Source organism: Odocoileus virginianus, chromosome 1 (assembly GCF_023699985.2).
Source record: "Odocoileus virginianus isolate 20LAN1187 ecotype Illinois chromosome 1, Ovbor_1.2, whole genome shotgun sequence".
NCBI lineage: Eukaryota > Metazoa > Chordata > Mammalia > Artiodactyla > Cervidae > Odocoileus > Odocoileus virginianus.
Window position 1 is genome coordinate 6,268,295 of NC_069674.1, and position 13,272 is coordinate 6,281,566.

Consider the following 13,272-nt stretch of genomic DNA (forward strand, 5'->3'; position numbering starts at 1 on the left):
TACCCTGTGAGTGTGTCAGCTAGTAAGAAAACTCCTCCTTGGGAGGAGACTTTCTGAAGAACCTCCATGGGCCCTAGAGAACCAAGTCTCCAGTGACAATCTCTTTGGACATGCAGAAACATCTGCATTCAAGCTGCTGGGGGGCGACAATTCCCTGCCGTTACAGAGGGCCAGGTCTGCACTAATGTCTTCTGGCCTTGCCATCACACACCTGAGTGAGTGTGTGGGTGCGTGGTTGTTTGCCTTTGGGGTCAGGAATGAGACAGCAGCATCTTTGTCCAACGCGTATATAAAATGGATGAAGAAACATCTGCAGATACTGATTTCTTTGAACACAATGTGACTGTCCAGTACATTTATTTCTTCCATTCAGTTCAATTCAAACAAATGAATATGTACTCAGACTCTGCCCTGGGGTGGTTCTGCCCTTGGTTCACCCGGGAGTCCAGGGGATGAGAGGGCAAATGGTCCTCATCTGCTTTCAGGAGTAAAAACAGTTCAGTGACAGGAGGGAGTCAAATGCAGTCTGGGGTCAGGTGGAAAACACCTAAAATTAACAGTGACTGTTAGGTTCTGCAGAGTGGGGAGTTCAGGGACCACCAGGTAACACAGGAAGGTTTCAGGGGGGAGATTTGCCTGGGACGACTCTGAGGTTGGTAGATTAGGCAAGGTGAGGGAGAAAAGAAGGGAATGTGGGCCCTAAAGCAGCAGCGCACCTCAGATGAACGTGATTATCACTGCAAGGGACAAAGTATTATTTACCATGTGTCAGGACAGACCTCACGAAAGGAATCGGGAGCTACCTGCAGAGCAGGTACAGCAGGAACAGGGAGCCCAGCAGCGCTGCCAGGCCCAGTTTACACCGGGTCCCCGGCCCCGCCTTGGGCCACCGCCACAGCCCGGCCAGAGGCCAGCGCCGCGGCCACGTCGGCGTGCGGGCGGCCAGTCGCTCCGCCACCCTGAGCAGCCTCTCCTCGGGGCTCAGCCCGCCCAGGGTCTGCGCCAGGCGGTACACGTCGTTGGTGTAGGGGGCGCCGCCGTGGTCCCGCACCAGCTCCTCCACCAGCCCCATCAGCTCGCCGACCTGCGCCTCGCGCTCCCCGTCGGCCGCTCGGTTGTCGAAGGCGCAGCAGCGGCCCCCGCACTCGGCCACCAGCTCCCGGAGGGCGCTGTTGTCGGTGTCGCGCACGTACTGCTGCAGCGAGCCCCGCGCCAGGTCCTCCCTGCGGGTGAAGACCACGACGGCGCGCGCCGCGATGTCCGCCCCGAAGAGCGCCTTCACCCCGCGCCAGGCCCGCAGGTCCTGGGCGGTGAATCGGCCGAGCTGGGTCACCAGGAGCACGGCGTGGGGCCCCGGGGCCGACAGCAGGTAGCAGCGGGCTCTCTCCTCGAAGCCCGGGTCTGCCTGGGCGACCTCGGGGCTGAAGAGGTCAGGGGTGTCGAGGATTTCCACGTCCCACGAGGCCCAGCGGCAGCTCCCCGTGGCGCAGGCCCGGGTCACCGCCGTGGCCGCGAGCCTGGAGAGGAAGTGCTTCCGCTGGAGGATGCTGTTGCCTGTGGCGCTCTTCCCGGTCCCCGACCTCCCAACCAGGAGGAGGCGCAGCCTGCGCTCCTGCGGGGCGGACCTGAACTCCGGGAAACCTGTGGGCACAGGTGGTCTGTAAGCTTCGGAACCTGAGAGCGACATGTCCCGGTCCCCGGGTCTCCTGGACGCCTTGCGAGCAAAGGAGAACAGAGCGCTTCCACGGTTGTGTTTGGGGCCAAACCTTTACTGGTTTCCCTTGTGGCTCAGCTGGTAAAGAATCTGCCTGCAGTGCGGGAGACCTGGGTTGGATCCCTGGGTTGGAAAGACCCCCTGGAGAAGTAAAGGTTACCCACTCCAGTATTCTGGCCCGGAGAATTCCATGGACTGAATTGTCCATGGGATCGCACAGTCTGACATGACTGGGCGACTTTCACTGTAACTTTACTGAGTGGCCTGGTGTGAGATTTGTACACTCCAAGGGGGTCTCTACCTGTCCATTTCTTCCGTCTTTAGTGTCACACGTGCACCTGTAGGTGCTCCAGCTGCTGCTGAACATTTCTCCAGAGGATGCGCCTTTGTAATACAGACCATTACTTCCCCTGATATGATCTGTCATCCAGAGCTGGTCCTTCTTTTCCCTGATGGCCTCCTACTGGAGAAAGGGGTGGGGCAGTGGGCCCAGCGCGGAGGGCTATCTGGAGTCCCCTAGCCGGGGATTGAATCATAGACCTGTCCTCTACCAGCCTTGTAACCCTGGGAGCTGCTTAATCTAAGTGTTAAACCTCTTCTGCAAACGGAATCAATGCTGTAGCACTGTCCTCATAGAGTGTCAGAAAATAAGATGAGATCAACTCTGTTCCTTCCCTTCCTGCCTCCCTCCTCCTCTTCTCTTGTCTCTTAAACCTGCTGCCTAATAAGACACTTGTGTAGCCCTCCATCCTTGTTCCCTAACACCTTCTACCTGGTGAACCATATTCCCTCTAATACACGACTTGATGCCCTCTACATCCACTTCTGTGTATTCATTTTACTTTGGAAACAGAGATACAGGTTAGTCAAAGAACTTGATATCTCACAGCAGGGTGGGGGTAAAGATCCAGGTGAAGTGCCAGCCCCAGGGCTCTTGCTGCTTCACCCCAGCATCAAGTCACCTCTCAGCTTCTCTTGTTCAGTCTTGAATTAGCCCATCCCCCTACCATCCAGGGTTCACACCTGGGGGCAAATACACATTGTGAGACGTGTTCTTACCATAGGCATTTTCTTCATCTCTTGGTGTCTTCCGTCCTCCCATGATTACCTGAAAGAGCCCCAGACACAGTTTGTTCATTCACTCACTTATCAAATAGGTGTAACTGCCTACAGTGTGCCAGGCCAGGTCTAAAATGCTGGTGACCTCACAGTGAGAAGGTCGTAGTTCCTGCCTTCCCTGGGGCATTGGAAAGAGATTGGAGGAAATGTTCAGCAAAGACATTTGGAGAAGCCTAGTCTGGGGTTGGGATGATACTGTGAGAACACCTGGTAAGCTTGGCTATGTCTTCTCAGGGCCCCCAAATGCAAAGAGCAGAGGGGAGATGATAACATTTATTCCATGTCAAGATGAACCCCTTAGCTGGTCTGGAAATTAGTAGAGCTTATTGTAGGGGCTGTAGGATACCTGGTCTTGAAGAGCATGTACAGCTTGCTTGCCCCCAGTCCCAGTGCAAAGGCAGTAGATTGAACACTGCCTGGTGCTCTGGCCAGCCTGCCAGGACTGCCCCCAGAGTACCTCCCAGTGCCCGGGATCCTACTCCATCCCCTACTGCTCCCCCCAAAGGCAAAAGCCACCACTGCCAATGGGTAGGTGAGCACCAGGGAAGGAGCAGAGAAAGCTCTGTGGTCTGGCTCCAACCCTTTGGTTCCCCATCCTGCCTCTAACCAAGGGGTACACACCAGGAAAAATGGAACCAGCTCAGAAGTGAGGCCCCAAGCCCTCAGGCCCTGGCTATGCCCCCAGACAAAGTGAAGACAGTCATCAATCTGGGGGAAGATTAAGCTCCCTTAAGACTCCCGGTTCTCCCGCTTGGCTTTTGACTCCTCCCACAATAGGGTGGCAGCTGGTACAGAGCCTGGGAGAAGCCCTGGCTGGCACCTGGCTCTGGCTGTAGCCCCTTTGACTCCAGTCCTGCCTCCCACCACTGCAGTGGCTGCCAGCACACCCTGGGAGAAGACACAGTTACCGCTCACTTCCGGTCCAGCTTTCCCACCAAAGCCACCAGGCACATGCACAATGCAAAGGGACACTCCCACACAAGGACATGCCTTCAAGACCAGGATAGGTGACCGTTTCAACTAATTTCATAGCAGCAGACTGAGAAAGTTAAAGAAAATGAGAAAACAGAGGCACATATTTTAAATGAAAGAACAAGATAACAGAGACAAATAATTTGCTTGCCAAAGAGTCCAAAGCAACAGTAATAAAAATGCTTACTGAACTTGAGAAAATGCAGCTGAACACAGTGGGAACTTCAGCAAAGAACTAGGAAATATAAAAACCATAACCATCAGAGCTGATGATTATGATAGCTGAAATGAAAAACATGCTAGAAGGAATTCAGGCCAGCTGAGGTGACACAGAAGAACACATAAGACAGAAGAGTGGAAATCACTTAACCAGAACAGCAAAAAGAAAAACACGTTTAAAAAATGGATGATATAGAAAAGTATAACTTTCCAAAACTGAACCAGGAAGAAATAGAAGATCTTAACAGACTGATCACAAGCATAGAAATCAAAACTGTAATCAGAAATCTTCCAGCAAACAAAAGCCCAGGACCAGATGGCTTCACAGCTGAATTCTACCAAAAATTTAGAGAAGGGCTAACACCTATCTTACTCAAACTCTTCCAGAAAATTGCAGAAGAAGGTAAACTTCCAAATTCATTCTATGAGTCCACCATCACCCTAATTCCAAAACCAGAAAAAGATGCCACAAAAAAAAAAGAAAACTACAGGCCAATATCACTGATGAACATAGATGCAAAAATCCTTACCAAATTCTAGCAAACAGAATCCAACAACATATTAAAAAGATGATAAATAATGACCAAGTGGGCTTTATCCCAGGAATGCAAGGATTCTTTAATATCCACAAATCAAACAATGTAATACACCACATTAACAAATTGAAAGATAGAAACCATATGATTATCTCAATAGATGCAGAAAAAGCCTTTGATGAAATTCAACATCCATTTATGATAAAAAAAAAAGACTCTCCAGAAAGCAGGAATAGAAGGAACATACCTCAACATAATAAAAGCTATATATGACAAACCCACAGCAAACATTATCCTCAATGGTGAAAAACTGAAAGCACTTCCCCTAAAATCAGGAATAAGACAAAGGTGCCCACTCTCACCACTACTTATTCAATGTAGTTTTGGAAGTGTTGGCCACAGTAAGCAGAGCGGAAAAATAAGTAAAGAAATCCAGATAGGAAAAGAAGAATTGAAACTCTCTCTGTTTGCCGATGAAATGATCCTCTACGTAGAAAACCCTAAAGACTCTACCAGAAAATTATTAGAGCTAATCTATGAATATAGCAAAGTTGCTGGATATAAAATTAACACACAGAAATCCCTTGCATTCTGATACACTAACAATAAGAAAACAGAAAGAGAAACTAAGGAAAGAATACCATTCACCATTGCAACAAAAAGAATACAATACTTAGGAGTAAAAAACAAACAAAACAAAAAAAAAAAAAAATACTTAGGAGTATATCTACCTAAAGAAACAAAAGACCTATACATAGAAAACTATAAAACACTGATGAAAGAAATCAAAGAGGACACAAATAGATGGAGAAATATACCGTGTTCATGGATTGGAAGAATCAATATAGTGAAAATGAGTATACTATCCAAAGCAATCTATAGATTCAATGCAATCCCTATCAAGCTACCAATGGTATTCTTCACAGAACTAGAACAAATAATTTCACAATTTGTATGGAAATACAAAAAACCTCGAATAGCCAAAGTAATCTTGAGAAAGAAGAATGGAACTGGAGGAATCAACCTGCCTAGCTTCAGGCTCTACTACAAAGCCACACTCATCAAGACAGTATGGTACTGGCACAAAGACAGAAATATAGATCCATGGAACAGAATAGAAAGCCCAGAGATAAATCCACATACCTATGGACACCTTATCTTCAACAAAGGAGGCAAGGATATACAATGGAAAAAAGACAACCTCTTTAACAAGTGGTGCTGGGAAAACTGGTCAACTACTTGTAAAAGAATGAAACTAGAACACTTTCTAACACCATACACAAAAATAAACTCCAAATGGATTAAAGATCTAAATGTAAGACCAGAAACTATAAAACTCCTAGAGGAGAACATAGGCAAAACACACTCTGACATAAATCACAGCAAGATCCTCAATGACCCACCTTCCAGAATATTGGAAATAAAAGCAAAAATAAACTAATGGGACCTAATGAAACTTAAAAGCTCTTGCACAACAAAGGAAACTATAAGCAAGGTGAAAAGATAGCCTTCAGAATTGGAGAAAATAATACCAAATGAAGAAACAGACAAAGGATTAATCTCAAAAATATACAAGCAACTCCTGCAGCTCAACTCCAGAAAAATAAATGACCCAATCAAAAATGGGTCAAAGAACTAAACAGACATTTCTCTAAAGAAGACATACAGATGGCTAAAAAACACATGAAAAGATGCTCAGCATCAATCATTATCAGAGAAATGCAAATCAAAACCTCAGTGAGGTACCATTACACACCAGTCAGAATGGCTGCTATCCAAAGTCTACGAGCAATAAATGCTGGAGAGGGTGTGGAGAAAAGGGAAGCCTCTTACACTGTTGGTGGGAATGCAAACTAGTACAGCCACTATGGAGAACAGTGTAGAGATTTCTTAAAAAACTGGAACTAGAACTGCCATATGACCCAGCAATCCCACTCCTGGGCATACACACTGAGGAAACCAGATCTGAAAGAGACACGTGCACCCCAATGTTCATCGCAGCACTGTTTATAATAGCCAGGACATGGAAGCAACCTAGATGCCCATCAGCAGACGAGTGGATAAGAAAGCTATTGTACATATACACTATGGAATATTACTCAGCCATTAAAAAGAATTCATTTGAATCATTTCTAATGAGATGGATGAAACTGGAGCCCATTATACAGAGTGAAGTAAGCCAGGAAGAAAAACACCCATCTATATATGGAATTTAGAAAGATGATAACAATAACCCTATATGCAAGACAGAAAAAGAGACACAGATGTATAGAACAGACTTTTGGACTCTATGGGAGAAGGTGAGGGTGGGATGATCTGAGAGAACAGCATCGAAACATGTATATTATCAAATGTGAAACAGATCACCAGTCCAGATTAGATGCATGAGACAAGTGCTCAGGGCTGGTGCACTGGGATGACCCAGAGGGATGGGATGGGGAGGGAGGTGGGAGGGGAGTTCAGGATGGGGAACACATGTAAATCCATGGTTGATTCATGTCAATGTATGGCAAAAACCACTACAATATTGTAAAGTAATTAGTCTCCAACTAATAAAAATAATTGGGGGGGGGGGGAACCTACAGCTAGCATCAAAAAAATTAAAAAAAGAAAAAATGGATGATAGTTTATGGGTCCTCTGGGACAACATCAAGTGTACTAACATTAACGTTATAGGAAGAGATGAGAGAGAAGTGGGTCAAAAATGTGTTTGGTGAAATTATAATTGAAAAGTTTCCTAACTTGAGGAAGAAAACAGATATTCGGGTACAAGAGGCATGGGGCACTGATGTCAGAATGGCTGTCATCAGAAAACAAGAAATAGCATGTGTTGGTGAGGATGTAGAGGAAAGGGAGCCCTAGTGCAGTGATAGTGAGAATGTCAATTGCTACAGTAATGGTAGAAAACAGCACGGTGGCTCCTTGAAATGTTAAAAATAGAACTTCCATATGATCTAGCAGCTTTACTCCTGGGTATATATCCAAAGGAAATGAAAACACTAATTCAGAAAGAAGTATGCATTCCAAGATTCATAGCAGCATTATTGATAATAACCAAGATATGAAAGCAACCTAAATGTCCATCAATAGATGATTGGGTAAAGAAGCTGTTTTATATATACATGTACATTGGCTTCCCTGGTGGCTCAGACAGTAAAGAATTTGCCTGTAGTTCAGGAGAGCTGGGTTTGATCCCTGGGTTGAGAACATCCCCCTGGAGAAGGGAAGGGCTACCCACACCAGTATCCTTGCCTGGAAAATTCCATGGACAGAGAAGCCTGGTGGGCTACAGTCCATGGGATCCTAAAGAGTTGGACACAACTGAGTTATTAACACTTTCATTTTTTATTACCTCTTTTTTTGATATATATAGATAGATTTTATATATATATATATATATATATATATATATATATATGTATATATAATGGAATAATCCTCAGCCATTAAAAAGGATGAAATCTTTCCATTTGTGTCAACATGGATGGACCTAGAGGATATTATATTTATTGAAATAGGTCATACTTATTGAAATAAGTCATATGAAAGAAAAATACTGTATGTTTTCACAATCTGAAAAATAAAAACACAGTTAAATATAACAAAAGAGAAACAGACTTACCAGTACAAAGAATGAATTAGTAGTTACCACTGAAAACAGGGCTTAAGGGGGAGGAAAGATCAGAGAAAAGGATTAAGAGGTAGAAAATATTAGGCATAAAATTAAGATAAGGAATTCTCTGGCAGTCCAGTGGTTGGGGATTTCACTGCCAAGGGCAAGGATTTGATCCCTGTTTGGGGAACTAAATCCTAGAAGCCACAGGGTGTGGCCAGGAAATAAAAGATACAAAAATGTAATGTAGAAAAAATATAGTTAATATTTTATATTAACATTACATGAAACATAATCTATAAAAAATGTCAAATCACTATGTTGTACACTTGAAAATGCTATAATATTTTAAGTCAACTGTATGTCAGTTAAAAATAAGTAAACAAACAAGTCTAAATATGATCTGTGTGCTAGAGAGACTGGGAGGCTCCCCTTCGTCTCTTTATGCTCTTGCCCTCAAATCTGAGGCTTCTCAAAGTAAAGTGGTTATACTCATTCAAACATTATTTAATACAATTAAACATTTTGTGATCATTTGCCTGATCCTGTGAGCACCTGAACAAGAGAGCACAGGCTCTCCTCAGCCTACTTCCCCAGCCTCATTTCCAGTGAATCCCCGCCCACCTCCACCCCACCAGTCAGCCACTCCAGACATATAAGATTTCAGCGCCTTTCCCAACCCACCTCGTGCTTTCCCTCCCAGGACCCTTCATCCCACCCCACATTTCTGCTTGAGTCCTGCCTGCTTTACCGTCCACTTCAAGCTCTACCTCTTCACCCACCTGGTTCTTGCAGAAAACCATGTTCTCCCCCATTGGCTCCAACAACAAAGGAAAAGCAAAGACAGAGGCTGGCTCCATAACCTGTCTCAAAGAACTCAGAGGGCCGTTTTGCCTAGAACTCAAGCCAAAGCTGTTGGCATTTCTGCAGTAACTCTCCTGCACACTCCACCCTCCAAAGCTTTCAGTAAAGTTTGTCCAAGGGGCAAATCCCATGATTTGATTAGTTTTTTGTGTCTAGAAATCAACAGGCTTCCTTAATTAACACCAGAGCTGAGATGAAGAAAGAGCTACAACATTCACAACCAAGAAGACTTTACCTGAAGCAAGATGTCCCTGTCACAGGTGGAAATGAGAAAGTGTGCTACAGGGAATCCACAGAACTCTTGGGTATGCCCTTTGGAACTTCCCACAAAATTTGGAAAGGAATTTGGAAAGTTCTTTTGAGGTTCTTAACAGCTAAAATCTGGGGTTACAAAGGTATACAGTTATTGGAAAAAGTAAAACTTGTATAATCCTTTCTTCTAAAACTTCAAGGGGTCAAGGTTTATTTAGCTAGTCCAGTACTCATTGAACCTGGCGTCTTTCGGAATTATTTAGGAGATTGTTTAAAATGTATGTATTTTTATCTTTTGCAATCCTTTTATTTTCTATAGTTCTTTGATCTTATTGTCCATGTGCAATGCACATTTTTATGTAGCTACAATGCTATCACATACACTATTCACAGTCTGTGTTTTTTCTTAGTATTATACACACCTGCCATATTGCTCCAATCTTTATTTTATGGCTGCAGAAATGCTGTTGTGGTGATTCACAATATATAAAATGTGTATTTCTTAGATTTATATTCCTATATCTACACTTAAAAATATTAAGTTCCCCTCCATGACAAATTATTTTTAAGCATTCAGCCCATGACTTGAGTTTTTGAATCAGTTATCCTAGTCCCACCCCTTCAGGACACAGTTGCGATGAGGAAATTAACGTGGTGCAGCAGCCCACAAAGCCCAGCTTGACTTGGGGAGAAGATATGCAAGAGTTCCTCTAGGGCAAGGGGTCAGGACCAAGTTCATAACCTTAGTTGTCTCCTGCACTATGGTGGATAGTGCTAAGGAAAGTGGAGGTTTTGGGAGAATTACAGAGTTTTCACTTTGTAACGTTCTGAGGTTCAGTCAGTTCAGTTCAGTTCAGTCGCTCAGTTGTGTTTGACTCTTTGTGACCCCATGAATCGCAGCACGCCAGGCCTCCCTGTCCATCACCAACTCTCGGAGTTTACTCAAACTCACGTCCATTGAGTCGGTGACGCCATCCAACCACCTTGGCCTGTTGTCGCCTTCTTCTGCATTCAGTCTTACCCAGCATCAGGATCTTTTCCAAGGAGTCAGTTCTTTGCATCAGGTGGCCAAAGTATTGAAGTTTCAGCTTCAGCATCAATCCTTTCAGGGAATATTCAGGATTGATTTCTTTTAGGAATGACTGGTTTGATCTCCTTGATCAAGGAGAGTCTTCTCCAACACCACAGTTCAAAAGCATCAATATTTTGGCACTCAGCTTTCTTCACAGTCCTGAGGTTAACTTTCCTTATAAGTCCCCAGGAATACCTTTTACCTTTGCTGAATATGCTTTTGGGGAGTGTTTGTTGACTTTGAAAATGTGTTTTGGTGCCCGCAGTAGTTCTAGCAATCACCTTTCTTATTTACTAGGGGACTAAGGAAGGATAGGGGCTTCCCAGGTGACTCAGTGGTAAAGAATCTTGCTGCCAACGCAGGAGACACAAGAGATGTGGGCTTGATTCCTGGGTCAGGAGGATCCCCTGGAGTAGGAAATGGCAACCCACTCCAGTATTCTTGCCTGGAAAATTCCATGGACAGAGGAGCCTGGTGTGCTACAGTCCAGGGGGTCATAAAGAGTCGAACATGAGTGACTGAGCATGCACACATACAGAGAAAGAGAGAGAATTTAGTCTCACATAAGAGTATGTGCCTAGAGAAGGAAATGGCAACCCACTCCAGTACTCCTGCCTAGAAAATTTCATGGATGCAGGAGCCAGGTGGGCTACAGTCCATGGGTTGCAAAGAGTCGGACATGACTGTGTGACTTCACTTTTGCTTTCAAGAGTATGTGCATCATGTAGCATCACTGATTCAAGGGACGTAAATTTTGAGCAAACTCCGGGAGATAGTGGAGGACAGAGGAGACTAGTTGGCTATAGTCCAGGAGTTGCACAGAGTTAGACACAACTGAATGACTAAACAACAACAGGAGCACATGCAACGAGAGCTGGAGAGTGATGCTTACCACTTCTCCTGAACTTACTCTATTTGACACTCAAAACATCCTTACTAACTTACGCATGCGAAGTTACTGTTTCTAGGTCTTGCTTCCCTTTCTCATAATTACTACAATGCACACGCTCACTAGTCAGTTTCACATGGGCTCTTTCTGTTCCCCACAGGTCCTACTCCCAGACTGACTCCCTTTCCCTTACACTCACCTTTCTTGCAGAATTGATGACAGGCTCTAACGTTAGACCCAAGATGCTCCTGACCTGCTGCCTGCCCTTGGCTGTGGGTGCAGTGACTGGTTTCCTCCCCACCAACAAGGAAGTCTCTGTGCCACTCAGAGCTCAAGAAGCTCAGGGAGGGGAGGGTCCAGTGGTGATGACTTAAAGAGACAGCAACGTTAACCCATGAACTGGTGGGTATGCAGTATTGTCACTGCATATCCTATCCCATGCTGATTCCCTGGTAGCTCAGCTGGTAAAGAACCTGCCTGCAATGCAGGAGACCCTGGATCAGGAAGATACACTGGAGAAGAGATAAGCTACTCACTCCAGTCTTCTTGGGCTTCCCTGGTTAGCTCAGTCAGTAAAGAATCTGCCTGCAATGAGGAGACCTGGGTTTGATCCCTGGGATGGGGAGATCCCCTGGAGGAGGGCATGGCAAACTACTCCAGTATTCTTACCTGGAGAATCCTCACGGACAGAGGAACCTGGAGGGCTGCAGTTCATGGGGTCACAAAGAGTTGGACATGACTGAGAAACTAAGCACATCCTATCCCATAGCTCTGGGCTATGGTAATGTTTTCCAAACGTTTCTGTGATACCAGCATCTTGTCCCCAACAGGGGCTATAACATCAGTGAGGAAGAGCATTTTAGGTTTCTGAGATCTCTTTTTATTTCCAACTTTTGACCAATAATCTTATCTCCAGTTGTCTCTTGCTTTTTAGGCATTTTAAAATAAAATGACCTCTTGAGTGTCTCCTTCCCAGGGCAGGAATTTTTGAGTGAACATCAGTGTGGACAATGCCACAAAAGTGGTTCTACCTGCCAGGAACATCACCCTCTAGTTTTATTGAGATATAATTGAATGTAACATCATATACATTTAAAATCCATGCTGTATTGATTTGATATACTTATACATTGCAAAAATGATAACCATCGCAACATTAGCTAACATCTGCATCGCTTCACACAATTACCATTTATTTTTGGTGGTGAGATCTACTATTTTGGCAACATTCAAGTAGGTAATACCAAATTGCACTATAATCACTGTGTGTGTACCTACTTATCTTCTCCCTGGAGGTTTGTACTCTTTGACCAATATCTTCAAATTTCTCCCACCCACCAGTCCCTAGTAACCACCATTCTACTCTCCATTTCAAGGAATTTGACTTTTTAAAATTCCACATTAACAAGTGATACCATATAGTATTTGTTGTTCTCTGTCTGACTTATTTCACTTAGTAAATGCCCTCAACTGCACACAATTGCACTCATCCCACATGCTAGCAAAGTAATGCTGAAAATTCTCCAAGCAAGGCTTCAACAGTACATGAACTGTGAACTTCCACATGTTGAAGCTGGATTTAGAAAAGGCAGAGAAACCAGAGATCAAATTGCCAACACCCGTTGGATCAAAGGAAAAACAACATAATTCCAGAAAAACATCTACTTCTACTTCATTGACGACACTAAAGCCTTTGACTGTGTGGATCAAAACAAACTGTGGAAAATTCTGAAAGAGGTGGGAATACCAGACCACCTTACATGCCTCCTGAGAAAGCAAGGAGCAACAGTTAGAACTAGATGTGGAACAACGGACTGGTTTCAAATTGGGAAAGGAGTACGTCAAGGCTGTATATTGTCACTCTGCTTATTTGACTTATATGCAGAGTATATCATGCGAAATGCCAGGCTGGATGAATCACAAACTGGAATCAAGATTGCCAGGAGAAATATCAATAACCTCAGATATGCAGATGATACCACCCTTTTGGCAGAAAGTGAGGAGGAACTAAAGAGCCCCTTA

At 44.5% G+C, this 13,272-nt stretch overlaps 1 protein-coding gene across 2 annotated transcripts; it reads right to left on the bottom strand.

Annotated features, from left to right (window-relative positions):
• Nucleotides 1-340: 340 nt before the first annotated feature.
• Nucleotides 341-11,560, bottom strand: LOC110147021 (GTPase IMAP family member 1-like). Of its 2 annotated transcripts, XM_070456091.1 has the most exons (4): nucleotides 11,450-11,560; nucleotides 8,183-8,223; nucleotides 2,774-2,822; nucleotides 341-1,641 (listed from the first exon to the last, which is right to left on the bottom strand). In XM_070456091.1, the coding sequence occupies exons 3-4, from the start codon at nucleotides 2,814-2,816 to the stop codon at nucleotides 800-802; spliced, it is 885 nt and encodes a 294-aa protein (XP_070312192.1). In that variant the 5' UTR covers nucleotides 2,817-2,822; nucleotides 8,183-8,223; nucleotides 11,450-11,560; the 3' UTR covers nucleotides 341-799. The 2 variants fall into 2 exon arrangements, with proteins under 2 accessions (XP_070312192.1, XP_020763912.2); XM_020908253.2 differs by lacking the exon at nucleotides 8,183-8,223.
• Nucleotides 11,561-13,272: the final 1,712 nt, after the last annotated feature.